The 20567-nt window shown below is 41.1% G+C and overlaps 1 protein-coding gene across 1 annotated transcript in view; it reads left to right on the plus strand.

Moving 5' to 3' along the window:
* ppp1r9a (protein phosphatase 1, regulatory subunit 9A) overlaps positions 1-20567 on the plus strand; it is a 45806-nt gene that overhangs the window by 11700 nt on the left and 13539 nt on the right. The window contains exons 3-6 of the mRNA XM_031854232.1: positions 4600-4732; positions 5531-5651; positions 10116-10220; positions 16886-17126. Of these exons, the coding sequence (XP_031710092.1) occupies positions 4600-4732; positions 5531-5651; positions 10116-10220; positions 16886-17126 (600 nt within the window). The remainder of the gene's footprint in view (positions 1-4599; positions 4733-5530; positions 5652-10115; positions 10221-16885; positions 17127-20567) is intronic.

Raw genomic sequence — 20567 nt, forward strand, 5'->3', positions numbered from 1 at the left:
TCCTGCATCTCTTCTTGTGTCCCCTCATTTGTCCCCCTGTTTTTGTCCCAGTACACGTCTCCATCTCTCATTTTCCTCCCCATCCAAATGTTATTATCTCTTTTTTTTTCACCTTTTTCTCGTCCAGACTTATCCCGATGCTCCGTTGCTCCCTCTTCCTCTCTCCTCCCCTGTGGCTTAGTGAGCTCCTGGTTAATCCTCGCTCCTCTTTCCCTGACGCCAACCCTACATCTATTCAGGCTGACTGACAGACACTATTTTGCTGAGGGGTTGTCATCGGGAGAGGAATCTTGAATCTGGACACCAGCTTGGCATGTACATGCCTGCATGCTTATGCAGTCATGTATCTGCGATAAAACACGCAAAGCCTTCATGCACACTCATACTGTTATCACCCAAATGCCGGATGTGCATTTTTAGCATACACACCCAAGCACTCTTAAAGAAATACAAGGTGAGTGAGAGGCACTTGTGCCGAGTGAAAGGGCTCCGCTTTATTGAAGTCGGTGGCTGAGGTCGTTCGCAGGCATTTGCAGAGTCACAGCAGCTGCAGCAGCATCCGTTAATGACAGTAAAACTGCATTTCAGAAGAAGCTAACCAAACTCCCTCAAACCTTTTGCGAGGCCTAGAGATCAGATAACAACAGTCAATCTGTGGATACCCAAGCAGAACTGCTGTCTGTACTCAAGTACTAGTATCTCCATTGTAAGGGGTTTTTGATTACTGACAAAACGCAAAATGTACACGTGTGTCAGTGTGTTTGGTGTCAGCGGCATCAGTCAGTGTGTTGTATGGATTAGAGATGAGCATAAGCTGAGGAAGAGAAGAGTTATTGGTTTAAATTGTGAGGAATGACAAACACCGAGAGAGGAGAGGTAGTCGATACCAGACTTAACAGTGTGTGTGTTAGACCTCAGAGAAAGAGGTGTGCTTGCATTTATACTGTATTTGTGGGTGGATGAGAGGTGACGTTACACTGAAAGAGTTGTTGTAAGACGTTTGCATTTACTTGCTCCCATCTTAAAAGGATGTTATGTACAGAGGTTTTAGATTAAGGTTTAGACAGCATGATTTATTCAGCAAGCCACCTAGCACATAGTCCAGAAAACTATTTAAAACCCTCTTGCAGGATTTCATATATATACGTACAGTATATGGCCATCCAAAAAATTTGTTTTTGGACACAAGCTTTCTTCATGCAAAGTAGTGTATTAAGCTTGAAAGAAAGTACAGACAGTTTAGTAGAATATATTTACATGTAAATGGTTGTGTGTTGTGTTTAATCCTTCAAAAGACTATTCCAATTACAGGGAGGCACCACCTGGGGAGATGGCCCATTATACTTCAATATTCAGTGGTTGTCCTTGTGCACTGCCTCTTCAATACAAACTGAATTTCAGTTGAGCGTAATGACCTGCCTCAGCACACACCAACTGTGCTTGAAAGTGGAAATTTGTTGCCGTTTGTCATGAGGATATAGATTTCACACAGTTAATAATGCAGATAAGGCCGAAATGCTCTGACATTTCTGTTCCCAGGGATCGTTTTATTAGATTATGTGAGTCAACACATTGATATGCATCATATTAAGTTTGGTGGAGCTATCAAGATTCATTTTGTCTCTTGAGTCTGCCTCGACATACAAACGGTGTCGGGTTTTGTCGGCTCTGGCAAGTTTTTCACACCATGTTTGTTTGTCTTAAATTGTAATTCGTGTAAAGGCCAATAATCTTATCAAAGCAACCTGGACTTAAAAACACTAAGAGTAAGCCATGCTACCAGCTCTGTGACACTGTTCTGGACGGTGCTTTGAGTGTTCATATTAGCATGCTAGCATGCTCACAATGACAATCCTAGCATGTTGGGTTTTGCAGGTTTAATCTTTACCATGTTCACCATCCCTTGTTAGCGCGATAGCATGTTAGCATTTACTAATTAGCACTAAACAAAGCATTTGAGGCTGATGGGGATGTAATTAGTTGAGCATGTATTTGGTATTTTGACACACATGCATATAATTTAGTGGCAATTTATTTAAATGTCAATTTAGTTTGAGCCATTATACATGTGTGGTTAGCTGCAGTCCTACCTGTCTGTTCCACAGCTGTCAGGCCTGGTCCTGTACTCTGGCCATTTTCCAGCTCTCTATAGTAAAACACGCAGCAGGCAGCAGTGTCCTGCCATACTGCCAAGGTCAAACACAGTCGCACACATTACTGCACCTTCTCACATATTCTCTTTCTGCCTCTTCCTTATCTTTCCTCTGTTACTTTTTTTTTTTGGCAGAATAAAATCCAGTTCATTCGTCCGATCGAAGAGGAGAAATGTAAAAACCTAGCCTGACTCATAATCGGTCTGCTCTGCGTGACCTTTACGTTTCAGCATGATGTCCTACCTTTTTTTTTAATCCTCTTTTAACCCAGGGTATTTTTTCCTTTGTGTTCCTCCTTTGGGTGCCTCAATATGTATCAAATTAACTGAACATGGCCGGACAATCTGGAGAAAACCAGCAGGTCTTTCTTTATCTTGTGGGTGAATGCTTTCCATTTGATGGTGCAGTCTGTCTCTTTGTTTCTCTTTCACTCTCTTTCTGTCTATTCTTATTTCCCTTGTGCGTGCTCTTTAATTTATCTTGTCACTCCCTCTCTCAATCGCCAATGCTCTCTTGTCCATCCTTTGTCTTCTCTGTTCATCTGACTCTCAGGTTTTTTGGAATTCCCTCTTCTGCCTCTTTGTTATCAATCTCCATCACTGCTCTGCCTCTTCTTTGCTCGCCTCCTCTCATGGATCCACCATCATCTGTCCTCACTGATCTCTCTCTTGCTCTCTGGCTCTCTCAAATGACTGGCCACATGCTAATTAATGTGTTTGTAGAGAGCACACAGTGACTGAGAGAGGCCATTAGAGAGTGTACTTAATGGTAGCATCACGTCCAGGACGTCCCGTGCAGTGCTGGTGTTAGCATTCGTCAGCAGTGTGTTTGTGCTGTGGTTTTTATTATGAGTGTGTGTGTATGTCTCTTACTGATTGCTGAGGGTTTGTGCCTATATATTGTATTTTATATTTATTTAATGCTATGCACAATATTATTTATATGTGTATTTGAGGGGGTGTACAAATGGATGTGTGTGTGTGTGCGCGTGTGTGTGTGCATGCAAGCGTTAATAATGCAGGGCTGTTGATCATACTGAATGATTGATGACAGGGTCATGGATAGAGCTCACGCATGCTCACACAAAAGAATAAAAACTAACCCTGGCAGCATCCCGCGACATCAATGTGCCCAAGCTGTGCATACAAGCAGCACAGTGTCTCTTACACAGAGGGCCATTTATATATTCACTGTAGTTTTGGTGTCTTTATCATGTGGTAGATATTAGTCAAACACATGCCACATCCCCCTACAGCATGAACAATGTGTGACTAAAAACACAAATATCTTGGCTGACGATATTCATGCATGTTTTGAACTTGTTTGCCCTCATTATTGGCAACATTCACGGTTCCAACATTACTAAAATGTTGATGACAGAAGCCAGCATTGCTTATTGACAAACATAAATCAGGCTATAGGCCAGATCAATAGATGTGATGCGACATAGCGCCTTATTGATCTCTCTATTGAGATATTCCTCTTTCAACCAATTCAAAGAGGTCAGAGCACTGAGATCCCCAGTGACTGACTTGGTCAGCGACACTACAGCCGGCTGGTTGTGGTGAAACTCTGTGGGCGTCCAGCGTTGTGAATAACTTGATTAATTTACGTCATCAAGCTAAATGTGTGATGTCCCCATCCCGAAATTCTCACTTGTAGGAGACAGCACCACATGGCTTTAGATTCTCAGATTTTATTAATAGCAGCCGCAATCAGTGTGGGTTTTCTGCAGCTGTGTGTCTCAGTGAGAAACAGACTAGCGTGCCTGTGCACAAAGCTGCAAAGATACTTTGCACCCCTTTATTTGGCACCAGCAGCCAGCATTCTGCAGAACGCCGCACTACAGACAGCATGCACTTTGGAGTCTGCTTGTGCACAGCTCTCTCCCCTCCTCTTCGGTGCAGAGAGCAGCGGGAGCGCTTGGCCGGGATGAGATGTGAAGTGACGGCAGACTCTTGCTGTGCGGAGAGGCTCCTGCGAGGACCACACTGCTAGAGGAGGAGAAAGGCCTCCCTATCCTCCATCACCACATTGTGTTTCTCTAAGCTACAGTCATCTGTTGGTTAATGTGCTGATTTTGTGGTTGTAGCTGAGGCTTTTTTATAAGGGCCTTTATTTATCACGGGGTTAGTCAGCTTTGTAGTGTAGATAATGTAACGTTTGGGAATACAATTACTTCCAACCATTCAAAAACGTGTTAAGTAAGGAGCATTAATCACTGTTATCACCAAATAATACAAGTGTTTTGTCATATTTGTAAGTACAATATCTCCTTTATAAAAGTTGATCAAACATCCAGGATCATGCTGCTGAGGTGGTGGAACTATCTCTATCTCTGTAACTGCTCTATTTGATAAGATCATCCAATATTAGTCCCACAGCGGGGAAATTTGCATTTGATATTGTGTGCCCTGTTCTTTAACTCCTTGTGCTCCCTCTCCAGGTGTTCAACACCTACTCCAACGAGGACTATGACCGTCGTAACGAAGAGGTGGATCCTGTGGCCTCCTCCGCAGAGTACGAGCTGGAGAAGAGGGTGGAGAAACTGGAGCTCTTCCCCGTGGAGCTGGAGAAAGGTGGGAAAGAAAATCTAAGAACATCGTAAAACGAGGGGGTGGATCCTGTCAGTTACCCATTTTACCCAGTAGACAGAATCACCCACGTACGGGATGTGTGTGTCACTTCTCTTTAATCAAAGCAGTGATATTTCTATATTCGTCTTTCTATCCGGGGTTGTTTCCTCATTATTTTCTTCATTATTTCTTTATCCACCCCCCCCCAATTAATGTTTTGAATTTCTAGGCCAGCCATTAACAACGAGGCTTCTTATTTGAAATACCCTTGCGGAAGTTCACTACAAATCTGATTAGATCACACTAAACGATATTGCAGCGTACAGCTTCTCCTAACTCCCCAGCATGAGCCTCTTCACTTGTATTTTGCTGTTGAGGTTTTGCTGTGTTGAAATTCAACGTTGCCAAGGACCTGAAATACAATTACTTTGCATCATAGGATATCACCATACACTCGTTGTTACGTAACCCTAACAACTCATGAATAGTTAATGCAGGATGGAGACTGATGAATGCTACTCTGTTAGGGGATTTCCCATCTAGAACATTTCCTAATCATGTGAACTTGCCTATAGTAAACGCCTCTTCCTCTTCTCCATTAATAAATCAACTGTTCTTCTGTTTGAGTGAATTCATCCATCCATTTTTCCTTGTGTCCCTCAGTCCACCTGACAGAAGTGTACAAAGAGCCATTTTGGGTTTGATCCAAGCTTATTGGAAAGTTGGAAAATGGAAGCTTTTAACCCTTCACACACTTATTGAGACTCAAACATTTTAACTACGTGGTGTGTATGTTCCCAGATGAAGATGGCCTGGGGGTCAGTATCATCGGGATGGGTGTCGGCGCTGACGCAGGCCTGGAGAAACTGGGTATCTTCGTCAAGACCGTCATCGAGGGCGGAGCCGCTGAGAGAGACACCAGGTGAGATCTGCTTTCCTATTGGACGTCACACATATCCCTGAGCGATATGTGAGTCTGGGGACACATCAAAGCGGATTAGAGTTGCAGGAAAGCTCCCATGTGACCAACGTTGCACTTAACACCTATTGTACAAAAATACACACAACAATTAATCAGCTGTTTCGTTTCCACTTTCCCACCACCACCTTCTCACCCTCACACAGTCACACAGTCACACAGTCACACTTTGTTCCTGTCAGCTTTAGCAACATGGGTTAGGATTAGACCCACTGGGAGAGGCGCGGTCTGGGACATGAAATCTCACACAGGACTGTGTGTGTTTGTGTGTGTGTGCGAGAGACACATTTCATTGGAGTGTATTATGTTTCTTGTTTTCTGTGCAAGTTTGCAAAAGTTAGTCTGTAGAAAATGAGAGTCTGTTTTGTGGAGACTTCCACATTCAGTGTGTCTCTATATATGTCCCTAGATGATTCGCGTGTGCGTCGCTGTTGTTGCGAGGGAGAAGATGTGTATGCGTTGTGTGTATTTGTGCACTCTAAAGTGTGAACAGTGCAGAGTAAGCACTCAGCCAGCGATAGAGGAGGAGATGACAGCTTCCCAGCGGACGAGCTGTGGTTTTCTGCCTCTAAACCGCCAGCTTCTACCTATTAGTGTGTCTGTGTGGTTCAGGTTCCCCATAAACAGATTAAAAGACAGATAGGCACTTCCATTCCATGCAGTATGAGAGCAGTAAGTACTGTAAGCTCGGCATACACACTGGGAAACCTAGTGCACTGGGGCTGTTTGCGGTAGGTAGGTGCGTTTCCCTTGGGGATTAATTTTTTCTTTCATGTAGCAGCCAGGGCTGCCATTTTTAGGAACACATGAGAGTGAGATTAGTTCAATTGTAGCGAGCAGAGAGACGGGGGAGAGAAGTAGGCTAGCGAGTGAGGAAAAGAACCGTCTTGTTCAGAAGTGAGAGAAGCTGTTCGAAGATGACAGTTGCACTCGAAAAAGTCTCATTTCCCTCAGTGACTGTGAGAAGTAAGAAGTATGAAAAGTTGAAAAGATCAGAGGAAGGCTTTGCTAAAGCTCAGGTTCAATTCAATTCTGAGCCTGTAGATTTGATCCTTTTTCTCATTTATTCAAGCTGAACAAAGTTTTAATGTTACTGTACTCGGTTCTCCACAATCTATTCAATGTGTTTGCTGTTTTATTAATAATTCTCACAGACTCAAAATCAAAAGAGTCTTGATAAACAATGCCTGCTTACATTGTCAGCCACGCTTGCGGCATGTTTTCTAGGGATGGCAATGTCAGTCTGTCGGTTTGTTCGCTGCTTTGGTCCAGACTGCCATGTTGGTGGTATACTGCAAGTTTATAACAAAAAGAAATTGGTCAGATTAAACAGTTATGGACTTAGGTGTGTACATGGTAACGTTGCATATTGTATTCCACACATTAAAACAGACAGGGTGTTTCTCTCTGTTCACTATTCAGACTTACTCTGGACTCATAGATTTCCCCCCTCCCAATAATAACAACTTAAACTATGCAAGGGAAATACAAATACACATAAATATACAAATAATATAAAATAATCATAGTTGAAGAAAGAAAATGGATAAATAATGATAGCCTGTTAGAGGTCTCGAGCAGTACAGCCTTTTATACCAGATCTTCTCCAACTTGATGATATACAACACATCCCTAATCCATTGGGCAAATGTTGAAGGGTTACCATCTTTCCATCTAATCAAAATCTGTCATCTAACAAAAGACAAAAGGTTTAGTTTAGCCCGTTTGAACTGCTGCTGACCTTTCAACAAGCAGAGCAATTAAAATTTCAGTTTTTCAATTCAATTTATTTTGTATAGCCCAAAATCACAAAACACAAATTTGCCTCAGAGGGCTTGACAATCTGTACACATGCGACATCCTCTGTCCCAGGACCCTCACATCGGAACAGGAAAACCTCCCCCAAAAAAGCCCTTTAACGGGGAGAAAAGAGGAAGAAACCTGAGGGAGAGCAACAGAGGAGGGATCCCTCTCCCAGGATGGACAGAAGTGCAATAGATGTCATGTGTACAGAATGAACATCATAACAGAGTTACAACACATTCAATATGACATAAATTATTCATACGTATAATGAGAGTAGTAAGTATAATAGTGATGGAAACATTATGATTACTAGAGCAGGTGGAGGAATACTTCCTCTTTACATCTCATGTTTTAATAGTGTAGGTCAGTTGAATGCAGTGTTCAAACATTAAATTGCATGATTAGGGCCTCTAATCATCCTTTATTGTGAATCTGCAGCTTTGCCTGTGTCTCCGTGATTGATATCACAATAAACCTTCATCACAACATCAGAGAAATAAACCGAAGACTCGCGATATTAGCAATAATTACTAGATAGCTTGTGCACATTCATTTGCTTTCTAAGTGCTATCTCACTCTCACACACACACACACACTCAGGGGAGGAGTCACTAGCCAGAATGTAATTTCCTACCATCATTACCCTTTCCAGCTTTAGGGCTCTCGCTCTCTTTCTCTTGCTGAGTCGGACGTAATGGTCTGAGGCACACACACACACACTCACAGGCAGACAGATAAATGGGTTTGGTTGTGGCTCATTGTATTGTCTGGTGCAGATGACCCTATATGTGTGTCTGTGTGTGTCCCGGGGTGACATGGGGTTTTATGAGATGAAGGTGTGTGTGTGTGTGTTTTGTTATATTCCTATGAATCTTCCTTTGTTGTTCAATTTGTTTTTATTTGTTTTGCAGCTGCCCTCGCTCAGCCGCTGTATGTCAACCAGCCTCGGTCACCTAAAGCCAAATTGACACATTAGATGCTGTGAAGGTCAGAAAAGCGTCTGAGCTGCTGACTGGCCGACAACCAGCTCGCTCTCTGTCTACCTGTCAGGCTGACGCGTCTCTCTACGTCCATGCGGCAGCTCTGGTTGATGTGTTGGGTGTCACGGTTATATTGAATCCCGCTGCAGCGGCTGAATGTTGTGACAGGCTGAGAAAGGAGCAGAAAGGACATCGCTAACTGCAGTTGATGATGCAACCATCGGAGGACATTGCTTGATTTAGATCTTGTCTTTGCAGGAAATCTGCTCAAAAATTCAAAATGCAGAGGTTTGGGAGCTCAACCCATTCTAGGGACTAAAGAAAGGATTTTTCTGTGTCTTGTGAGTCCCTGAAGTTTAAGGAAGTGTCAATCACTATACTCTTTCAACAATAAATGTCCCGATAGTAATTTAACCTTTTACTTTTTTTTTTTTTTTTATTAGGCCCTTTAATTGTTGTTCCATCACGCAAATTAGGAAACATTGAGTTATGAGGCTTTCATCGGTCAGTGGTGCTCAAATTACAGCATTCATAAACATTTACACAAAATACTGTAGAGTCAGCTTGTTTGAATGAACTCCATGTATTTAGAAATTGTACGTGAGGCAGAATTAGTTAGGTGCATGCTAATTGATCTCTGTAGAACTGAATAAAACTCATGAAACACTTACTCATTATCCTCTCAATTATCCTGAGCGTGATTAGGCTCCAGCCTAGTTGTTCTGGTTTGATTGGACCATTTTATATCACAAAATGTGATAACTGGACTAGATTACAGTGTAATTAAATTGTCAACGATATTGAAGAGATTGGTGGAAGCCCTACATACAATATTTGCATGCTGTTATGACTTGGACCAAATAGAAGCGCGACCTCTACAGTGGGTTTGTTGTAGAAGCAAATGATACATGTCTGGTGCCTTCAAGCAGTGAAGTATTGGAACAATCTGCTGTTTGTTGAAAAGTAATGAGAGCTAGATTTTGTTTTATTCATATGGCGAAGAAATTATTTAAAACTATGTTTCAGAAGAATCCTCAGTCTGGTTTTTATACAGATTTCGAAGTGGGTTTAAATGGAATATTTAGCAAACACGTCTCTTTTTAAGTAATGTTTCCTCTATTTCCCTGTCATGAATCATCAGGAGTTTGATTTCAGATGAAGAACTTAGCTGATCTCTCGTCGTTTTCAGAGCAGAATTTCCGGCTGTGTTGTAGCTCAGGGCGAAATGCTCGCTGGCCTCCCTGACCTCGTTAGCCCTCCTAGTTTTGTTTTGAGCCTCATCTCTTCTGTCTCTTGGTCGGGCAATAGTCTGAAGCTACCGCAGTGGAGATTTGCGACCGCAAGAAAGTCTGACACTGTTGCAATTCTGAAAATAATGTGAATATGCAGGCCAGTTTGTTCGTTCCCTGTGCTTCTTTTGCTGCATAAGTCGTAATGTAATTTTGACATTTATTTTAGTAGACTAGTCAGGGACATTGTGTATGGGCCATATCAGGATTACTTCATCTCACACGTACGCACAGATGGTGAACACAAACTGACTCGCCAGTTTAACACACATAAAGTATTTGTTGCACAAAGTGTTGACTCCTGCTTTCATCTGTGTGTGTGTGTGCGTCAGGATCAAGGTGAATGACCAGATCGTGGAGGTGGATGGGACCAGTCTGGTGGGCGTCACCCAGAGCTTCGCCGCCTCCGTCCTCAGGAACACATCAGGAGTCGTCAGGTACGTCCCTCAAACAAACACGCAGCTAATTATTAGTCCCATATAGTCTTTTCATCCTATATATATTTTATTTAAGTACAAAAACAATTCTACTACTTAGTCAGGACTTTATGGAAACAGGACAGAGTGATGCCAGTGATTTCATTAAAAAATAAAATCAAGCTCAATTGCACACATATTCTACTATGGTACTCCAACATCAGTTGAAGCTTATATATAGAATACGATGTAAAGATTCAGTGCTTGATCAATTTTTATTTTTATTTTATTATTTATTTATTGCATTCACACATTAGATTTGTAGGTTTTCACCCGCTGATGAGGATTTTTGGATTACCATAAGATTATAGAAGTGTGTCAAGCAGCTATCAGCCCCCGAGAACCAGACGTAACATCGTACAGTATCAGACATAATTACTAACAAACTGAAGCCTCTAAAAACCTCCTTTTACACTCAGCGAGGACAGTCTTCGCTGTTCACTACCACTGCATGGTGCAATTCTGAAAGCTGCTCATCCTGCTGTCATGGTGCAAAAGTGGCAAAACAGCCGCTGAAGCCGCCATGAGATTTTGTTTGGCAGGCCCGACAATGCCATTACCATCTTTTAGATACTGGAGGATGTGGGAACACCGTATGTGACAAAAGTCTGGTGCGTTTGACAGTCGCGCAGTTTTTGGCAGGGGTTCGCTAAGAGCAGTGTGGAGCAGACGACACACACACAAAGCATAGCAGCAAGGCTTTGATGTGTCCTTGGCAGTGTTGTTTGCCTGCCATCTCTTACTGTCAGTTGGTTCTTTCTGTTGTTTTTGTTTTTTTATGATTTACTGTTGTCTTTTCATGTTTCATCACCATCATCTTTTATTGAGTATTTCCTGTCCTCCTCCCTGACTACTCTTTTCACTCTTTCTCATCTTATTTGCTGTTTCAACACGTTCTCACTCCCAACTTGGTCATATACCGACGCTAAAGGGTGCCTCTGTGTGTCGGTATCAGACCCCGAGGGGCACTGACCAAATGTCCGTATTAGATGAGAACGGGTTGGCTGTTTGCACCCCTCTATCCCAGGAAGTCGTGTTTACTTTGTCATGCTTCAATTTGTCTAAACTAATTGATCCATAAATCCATCCATCCCCATATCCTTGATATTATTATTATGGATTATTATATAATCTATCAGCCTCAGTGGGGTATTCAACTATTCCGGTGCCATGTTCACTCAGCCAGTTGTGGGAGGATAGATGTGTGCACTGTGGAGAGTACCTGGCCCGGGGGAAGAGCTGGTGGCTGAACAAAGACATGTCCAACAGTATCAGAACAGATGCTGTTTGCTGAACTAATATTGACAAGGTTTTTTTTTCCACATACCAGGATGTGGCACTATAGGCTTGAAAGGTTCCATCTATCACCTGTCCATCTATCTAGCAATTATAAATAGTTTAAAGTGTGCGGTGAAGGAAGATGTATTGTCTAATCAGTCTATTGAAGCTCTAGAAATGCAATTAGTGACTTAAACACAGATCTACATTTTTTTATTTAAATTTACCGTATGAAAAATAATCTTATAGCAAATTTGAATGATTATTACAGTTCTTGCTTTTTTTCATCGATTCCCCAGACTCTCTTCCTCACTGCTCTCTCTCTATTTCAGTCTTCCTCTATCATGTCACACCCACTCACTCCTCCTCTTCCTTCTCCTCCTCCTCCTTCTCCTCCTCCTCCTCCTTCTCCTCCTCTGTAAATCCTTCTCTCTCCGTCTGATCACCAGAGGTTTTATGACCAACTGTCCTAGATTTTCCGTTTTAGCTATATTTAACCCTGACTTCCAGCACTATATCATCCAGGTTTCAGTCATAAATTCCCCCCAGCGTGACAGTATAAAACACAGATTTAAAAGCCCTGTCTTATGGATCACTTGTGAGAAAACGCACTTGGTAACATGATAGAGCTGTCACAATATCAGATTATCTTGGCCATAAGAATTCACAACGACAATATTATCTCAATATCTATAGAAAATAAAGAAAAAGGCTATCAGTCAAGTGTAGGGATGTGAAGATATAGGATTTTATCGTGGATAAAAAAACACTCACAAGTTGATTGTGATACATTTTCTTTAATAATCGTTGAAAAAGCTGTCTAGCTTGCTATCATGTAGAGAAGTAAAAAATAGAGCCTGATTTTAAAAATACAGGAATGACCATTTAAAGAAAAGACTCTCACAATGTTGCTATTTCATTGATTTATCCTTTATTTAAGGAGGCTTAAGGCTTATGATGACATTGTTTTTCACACAAAAAAAGGTCCTACCTGTGATGCAATACAAAATATATGTTTCTTAGCAAAAAGTAAGGTAAAGCGATTCTATAATGTTTTAGTTCATTTTGAAAGTTTTAAGCATATTTTGACATAATTATTGAGATACCATCATGAATTGCAATTATTTTCGTCGGGATAATCGAGACATGAAATCTTGGTATCGTCCCATGCTTAGTCAAATTCATTTTTATTCGTTTTTTAATTTGTTTTTTATTGTTCGTTTTGTTTACTTTTTGACAAGGGAATTTGGAAGGAGGTGGCGAGAGAGTCAGTTGCTAAATTTAGACTAGAGTGGGCAACTGTGGCTCAGTGTTAGAGTGGGTTGTCCTTCGATCTGAAGATTCGGTGCTTCGATCCCTGGCTCCACCGACACTTAACCCCAAATTGGGGGTTATATAAATGGGTGTGAATGTGTGAATGACTTGTCGTGTAAAAGCGCTTTGAGTGGTCGGAAGTCCAGTTACCATTTACTATATAAAGGTGCTCTAATTGTATGAGCAGGATCATTAAATCTATTAAGTAATCTTGCAATATTCTATATTTACTTAAATCCCATGAAAAGGCCAGAACCGACAATTAATGGATCATTCAATAAGAATTTGTCAAAACCTGATAAAGGTGGTGCCTTTGTGCCATAAAGCTCTGTTGTTACTCACCAGCGCACCAAATGTGTATTAATACACAGCTGAAAATAGTCCCCAAATGCACTTCTTACTCTTCTTTGCATTTACTAAAAATGACATTGCCGGAAACTACTTATTCTGTTTGTAAAATGAAACTATGCATTTGTGCATCTTCGATGCAATAAATGAGGCTGAATACCACAGACAGGGGAGTCACAAATATTGATGATACTGACTTTCTTTCTTTTATTGGAATTTGTTGAAAAATATAGAATAAGACCATCCTTTAACTATTTCTGTTATGATGCACCCCATTCTTACAACCTACAGAGAGAAAAGTTGAACAAAAAGAGGAAATCTCTACATGTCCCCACGATGGCCGACTAGTCATCTGTTCTGTGTGAACGCTGACAACCCAAAATGCCTGTCAACTCAGCCTAATGAGGAAGACTGTTGTCTCTTCAAGTTCCTGCACCATACTGCATGTTTAACAAGAGCCATGTCTGTATTCATTTGAGCCAATGAGATCAGCAGTGAAGGTTTCTACAGTTGATTTGTAGCGCTGCTGTGTGTGGCAGCCCCAGAGCACTGAGAGGCAGGGAGGAACCAAGACAGACTCCCCATGCGTGAGGAGGAAGGCTGTTTCCAGGTCAGCTGCTCCTCAGGCCTCCCTGCTGTCCAAAGGCTTGTTCCAGTGCACTACTTAGCTTAGCCCGGTCCTTCTCTCTTTTCCATTTTTTTTTATAACTTTCTGTCTCTGTCCTGCCCTTCAGTTGTTCCTTCACATGTAGATCAAATACGCCTCTCTGCTGGAGCGTAAGGCCTTTTTCTACATCGCCTTTAGAAATAAATGAAAGAGCTCTCAGGAACTGAATTCACTTGATTAGGCCCTATCTCGAATCCACTCTCCATCGCTCTCTCTCTCTCTCTTCTTCTGTCTGTCTCCCTCTCTCTCTCCAACACACTTACTTGTACACAAACAGTAGTTAGGAACATGCTTTTAGCACACACACACACACTTATACAAAGTCATGTTTCCACAACTCTAGAGGACATTACATCGACTTACATTCATTTCCTTGAGACTTAGCCCAACCATAACTGCAATTCGCCTTATCCTAAACCTTACCCTAACTTTAAATCAAGTCTTTACCCTAAAATATAAATATTTCCTTAATGGGGGCCTGTATTTTGTACTCAAAAGGAAGGCGAGTCCCCACAATGTTACTGTGTAAATAGATTACATAAGTAATACACACAGACACATAGTTATAGGGCCATGATGAATTTTTTTTTCATTTTCTTTGGGGGATATTTTTGAATTTTATTGGTTTTTATTTTTGTCGAAAACATAGTAGCAATGCCAGGAATTATTGCAACGAAAATATCCAGATAACAGACATCCGATTTTATATATATATATATATATATAGATATATATATATATATATATATATATATAATTACGGGCAGCACTTCACAATTTGCATATGTCCATAAGATATATGCAGACAGTGAAAGGAAAGTAAATTACATTTTAAGCAGAGAAGATGAAGAAGGCCAGCCTCGTCTTCGAAAAAATTACATTTCAAGGGAAACGTATTTAGTCTTGGATTACATTTGCATTTCAAGTTTCACAATTAAGTTTCAAATGAGTCTGCAGAAGTCTGCGTAGGGAGAAAAATAACCAAGTACGTAAGTACTAAATATGTTGAGTTTTTGTTTTATATTGTTTTGTTGTCATTTTAAGCCAAACTATGATGTTTTTTACTTAACCCAACCAAGTAGTTTTTTGGGGGTTTTGCTTTGTTTTGTTTCAGGTAGAGAAAATAAGTTTCCCTCGAAACGTAATTGAGAGTGCAGGTTAGTTTTACGGGAACATCATTTTGTAGGAGACAGGACTAGCGAGGCAAACCACCAAACATGTTCCATATTCCAACAAATGTAATATCCATTTTGTCCATCTTTCATTTTCTAAATCGTTTCTCATCTTAGTATTTTTTTGAGGAAGTATTTGTCATTTCCTGTTATTCCTTCTGGCAGATCATCCACGGAAAGTTACATGAATGTCAATGAGATCTGCAGCTCAAAAATCTGCATGATTTCCAAATGTTTTCCTAAAACAGTATCTTTGGGTAGATCCAAAAAAATGTGTTTTCCGCCCCTGCTGTGTTGGAGGTTTCCTAGAATAGTTCAGAGAAATTCTTATACGTCATTGCTTGGTTTAGTCAGTTATGAGAAGAATACACTGGAAATAGAGTAGCAGTACCTCTATATGAGTAAATCCTAAAGCCGCTCCCTTTTTATTTTTAGAGTTATGATCATGCAAACTATGTGCTCTTGAATCTAAGATGACTTTATCCTACTTAGTCCCTGTCTTACGAGAAACACACACAATTTGCAGGAGGGCAGGTTATATCTGTGACAAACCTAAACTTCTTTCAAACGTGATTTGTGCCCTTTCTCCTTTTCTTTCTCACTCTGTCTCCATGTTAATCTGATATGTATTAGGTCCCATGTGTAACTACGGTAGTTAGTAGTAGCTCGGAGGCAGAGCCTGTGGCTTTCTCCATTTAGTTCCTTGCCAGGCTAATAACAGGCTCGCTGGCTGAGCTGACTGCCTTCTTGTATTATTATGTGTGGCCCGTCTCCCAGCCCTGCCCTGATACGTCAGCAGATATCGCTGTCATTGCTATGTGGCTGTGGGCTTCTGCTGATCTCACACAGTGCCTGCTGTGGTCATTTCACTGCACAACTACACATCACCACGAGAAAAAGACCCAATACACATTGTAACAGAAGTATAGTAAATATGTTTATATAGGCCTGAAAAAGGACACAACTATCTGTAAAAAGAGGAAAGAATAAACATTGATAAGCATTTTTTCCTTGATGTAAAGATGTTTTCCGTCCAAATTGTTTTCTTCTGAATGACATTGTAAAATGAATTGTTACCATAAATAAGGCTTAGACAAACAGGGAACTCTTAAGAATCTGTGAGTTTTTTTATGTAGCATTTACAAGAGACTACATTTCCCATAAGGCCGTACACTCCTTTTTTTAACCTCAGGCTCTGAAAAGTGAAGCCAATGCTGAAGTGCCTTAATAAAAGTGCATTCTTTCTATTGGCCAGCAGGGGCAACTCCTCTGGTTGCTAAATTAAGTTTGATTGTATAGAAGTCTATGAGAAAATTACCCGACTTCTCACTTGATTTATTTCCTAAAGTGAGTTTATGGTCTCAGTTGCTAGTTTCAAGTCTTCATCAATACAGCATGATGTTCATTTAGTAAATGATGGTACCATTTAGAGTAATATAGACCGTAAAGCAGTCTTATTCAGTGTTCGTTTCTACTTAGCTCCACCCTCTCGTGTCACATCTGGTTGCAAAAAACCAAGATGTCGACGGCCAAAATGATAAACTCAAGGCTGCAGAAACAGTAGTCCACAAACCAATGAGTGACGTCACGGTGACTAAGTCCACTTCTTATATACAGTCTATGATTTTAACCTTTTGCTATAGAAGCAGATTTCCTGAAAAGCCAGAGACTGATGACACACAGTATAACTGATGATTTAATGATGACTTAGAATTGTTCATTCATGAAATTCAAATGCTCATGTGTGTTTATTTCAAAATGTACTGTAACCGTTATGTAATCACAGGCGGGTTGACTCTGGTTGCGTGTGTTGCCAGGACTGTCTATAACAGTGCGTGTTGTTGCAGGTTTGTGATTGGACGAGAGCGTCCGGGCCAGCAGAGTGAGGTGGCCACGCTCATCCAGCAGACCCTGGAGCAAGAGAGGAGACAGAGAGAGCTGCTGGAGCAGCAGTACGCCCAATATGATGCTGATGATGACGAGGTAATGACCACTCACAACCCTGGCCACTGTACAGGCCGTCCTGGAGGTGCAATAAAGGATTGTGTGTACATACATATGAGATTATGTATATCGCAGTGTGGATCTTAAAATATCTCCAATGTGCCAACAGGGTAAGATTATCATATATTATTAATAAAGCATATTATATCTAAATCTATTTGAAGTTCATCCGCTGTCAGTAAACTGACTTCTTACACATGACACTGAGGCTTCCACTTGTCACTTAATGTAAATCAGCTCCCTTCTTATGACAGTTGACTGGAAGTTTTAGCTTATTAACTCCATAATAAGACTGACAGTGGGCTTTGATGCTGGCACACAAAACGCACTCTCTCACAGACACACACACACACACTAAGAAGATGCCATGTGGGTTTTGGTCCTAGAAAGCATCGCTCAGTGTTTCTCCTCTCTGCTGCTTACTCACAGCACGTTTAATCCAGCAGACACTGAGCTCATGGCCCTGCAACTCATGCTATTTGTGTGTATGGAGGCACACTCTTACTGTATACACACATGTAGTCACACACTAAAGTAACATACAACAATGCATAGTGCACCCTTAATAACACACAGAGGAACAGCTGCAGTCATGCGTAGATTTAAATGCAGACACACACTCACCCAGGCATCTCTTTCCTCCTCTTTTGTTGTCTTCATCAGTGTTGTTTGAGGTCTTTCATTTTCTGTGTTGATTGAGAGCCTTCATGCAAAAGAAGCTCCTCGCCAGGCCCCGGAAGCTGATCCCACCGGTCCCATTATCAAAGCAACATACACATGTAACGCTTTCAGCTCTTATTAAATCTCCTTTAGAGAGTTGAGGATTCAGCCATTCGCGAGTCTTATTCAAACACGCAAGAAACTTCTGTTCTTCTGCCTGTCATCATTTCATATCTAGGGTATGTAACGATTCAAACAAAACTTAGGAGAACAGCTTGAGTTTATTTTTTCTTTAATGAACACCCTGTGCCACAGATCCCAGCAAGAACACGTAAACATAAGAATGGTGATTGTATTAAAATTGTTAATCCATACGTAGATTACTAACCGCTGTGAAACACTCTTGAAATCTGCCACTGTTAAGCAGCAAGCCATCCATAACTCCCTACATAACTGTCGATAGGGTAAACAGTTACAAAACCATTACAAAGATCTGTGGGGTAATAAAAGGAACTCATCAATATTAATATCTCTATAAATATTACAATGAGTTCTCACCAGGGGGGAGGTTATTTCTCACTGTGAGAGCTGCCTGGGTTAATCTGATAGACAGCTCTTTATTGGTGCTGGGGCTTCCCGTCCCAAGAGGAAGAGATACTCCTTCAGTTATCAATAGACATTACACACACACACACACACACACACACACACACACACACACACACACACACACACACACACACACACACACACACACACACACACACACACACACACACTACGTTTACATATGTGGATGGATGGTTGAGTGTTTGCATCACTGGTGTTGTGAGGAAGAATAAAGTCTACTGACATTTCAACGTTTATTGACTTAAATTTAAATAGACAAAAATATTAAATACAGCAAGACATCAAATCAAAACATTAGAAACAATAGTGCACAGCACACACACACACACAAAGCTGTGCCCAGTGGCTCACGTGCGCTCCTCCTCCAGTCAGAGGAGCCCTTAGCCCTTTTCCTCCGTCATTGTGCCAACATGCTACTCGTAATAGACATGCATAGTGCAGCTCATCACACGCTCAGCAACATTTCTCCCTGAATTGTCTCTCCCTCTCCTGATTCTCCATGCATGTGGTGGGAGGTGATGCATTTATCATATGCAAATTGGTGTTTGACTGACCTGCCATGTGTTCAACGGTTAACTCCACCTTCAGTGAATGGGACGTTAATGTAGGATGCTGGTACCATGGCAACAGGCAAGCCTATTATGGAAATAGAACTCTTATGTCGGTCATGCATGCAAACAAACCAGGCCTGAGCGCCGTTATCTGGGAGGGAGATGGGAGAAGATATAGGCCAAGATGATGAGAGAGGAGATGAGACTGTGTGTGTGTGTGTGTGTGTGTGTGTGTGTGTGTGTGTGTGTGTGTGCGTGTGTGCGCGCGCAGTATGTACGTGTGAAAGATCAAGACACAAAACAAGTAACTAGGGAATGATAGATAGACCTGACAAGATGGAGAGACAGAGAGAGTAGTGACATACATATTTATATGTAGATAAAAAAAAAGCATCAACTTGGACAGAAGGAGAGGATGTTAGAAAGGATAGAACATGTGTGTGATGTTAAGAGGGAGGCCGAGATGTTTTCACATAATGGCTTCACTCGAAAAATCAGGCTCTGTTGGTCATCAGCCAAAGAGCGAATCAACTGATCCATTTAGATCCAATGCCTAATAGCCAATGCCAACAGGTATTCATTTTGAGAATTGGAGGAAAGAATACATGCAGCATAATGGCAGACATCAATGTCAACAATACGTTGACAGATGGTAACTTTTATTAGTCAGAGATCTTTTTTATATAGCCAAGAGATTGCTGACATCTAGAATTGTCTCCATTAGAGACATTTACAGGCTCAAACTTGGAGAGTTTTGACTCGTATCCGCCTGACACATGAGGCGAGATAGTGACTAATATTTGAAGATAATAAAAAGAGACATTGAAATGTGTCCAGTACAACTTATCTTTATAGAAATGCCTGACCAGGCTGTCAAACCAATTTATTTTTGACAAAGTTTTGGCCAACTTACTGTGTTACCTCATATATAACTGGTAGCATTAAAATAGCATTACTTAATGTAAAATAGAACCTGAAAATGGGTAGGAGTTTCTGGACGTGCTTGACACGCAATGGGAGGCTCTCTGACTGGTGCAGCTTTGAGGAGAGATGGAAGACAGACAGATGTAAGAAGAAAGAGAGAGAAAGAGAGCTGGAAAATGGATGCTGCAGTTGGACAGCTGGATATCTGACTGGGTGGTTTCTCTGTTCATGCTGTTTAGCAGCTTGTTGGACTCCGTTTTAATGAGTAAACCTGCTGCTGGGTAGACAAAAGCAGGCTTTTTTTGTTCCATTTCTTCGGTCTTCCCGGCTGAAATGACAACTGTCACTTGCAGATTTGATCAGCCATGTAGCCATGTAGCAAGCAGTTGATTAAATAAACATGTGCTAACTTTATGAGTTGGTTAACTTTTTAATGTTTTCAGCTGATTCATTTTTAAGATTAAATCTTGTAAAACGGGTTTTAGATGCACTTGATGGCTCCATGCGTGACATTGTGCTAAGAGAGTGGTGTGGCTAAAGCTAGTTCCAGTCTGTGCCTTTCACGTATTACCATGACACAAAGTCACAGATATAACCACCAGATATAACCTTCTCACAATGTTTTTAATAATTATTGTTGATGTTATTGCCAGAATCCTCAAAGACTTTTACAACCATCTGGATGAATAAATATTCCAAAACAAAACATTTTATTATCAGTATTGGTTTCTTTACAATATTTTATATTTTCATACAAAAT

This window comes from Anarrhichthys ocellatus, unplaced genomic scaffold (assembly GCF_004355925.1).
Source record: "Anarrhichthys ocellatus isolate YVR2014 unplaced genomic scaffold, GSC_Weel_1.0 scaffold14, whole genome shotgun sequence".
NCBI classification, from domain to species: Eukaryota; Metazoa; Chordata; class Actinopteri; order Perciformes; family Anarhichadidae; genus Anarrhichthys; species Anarrhichthys ocellatus.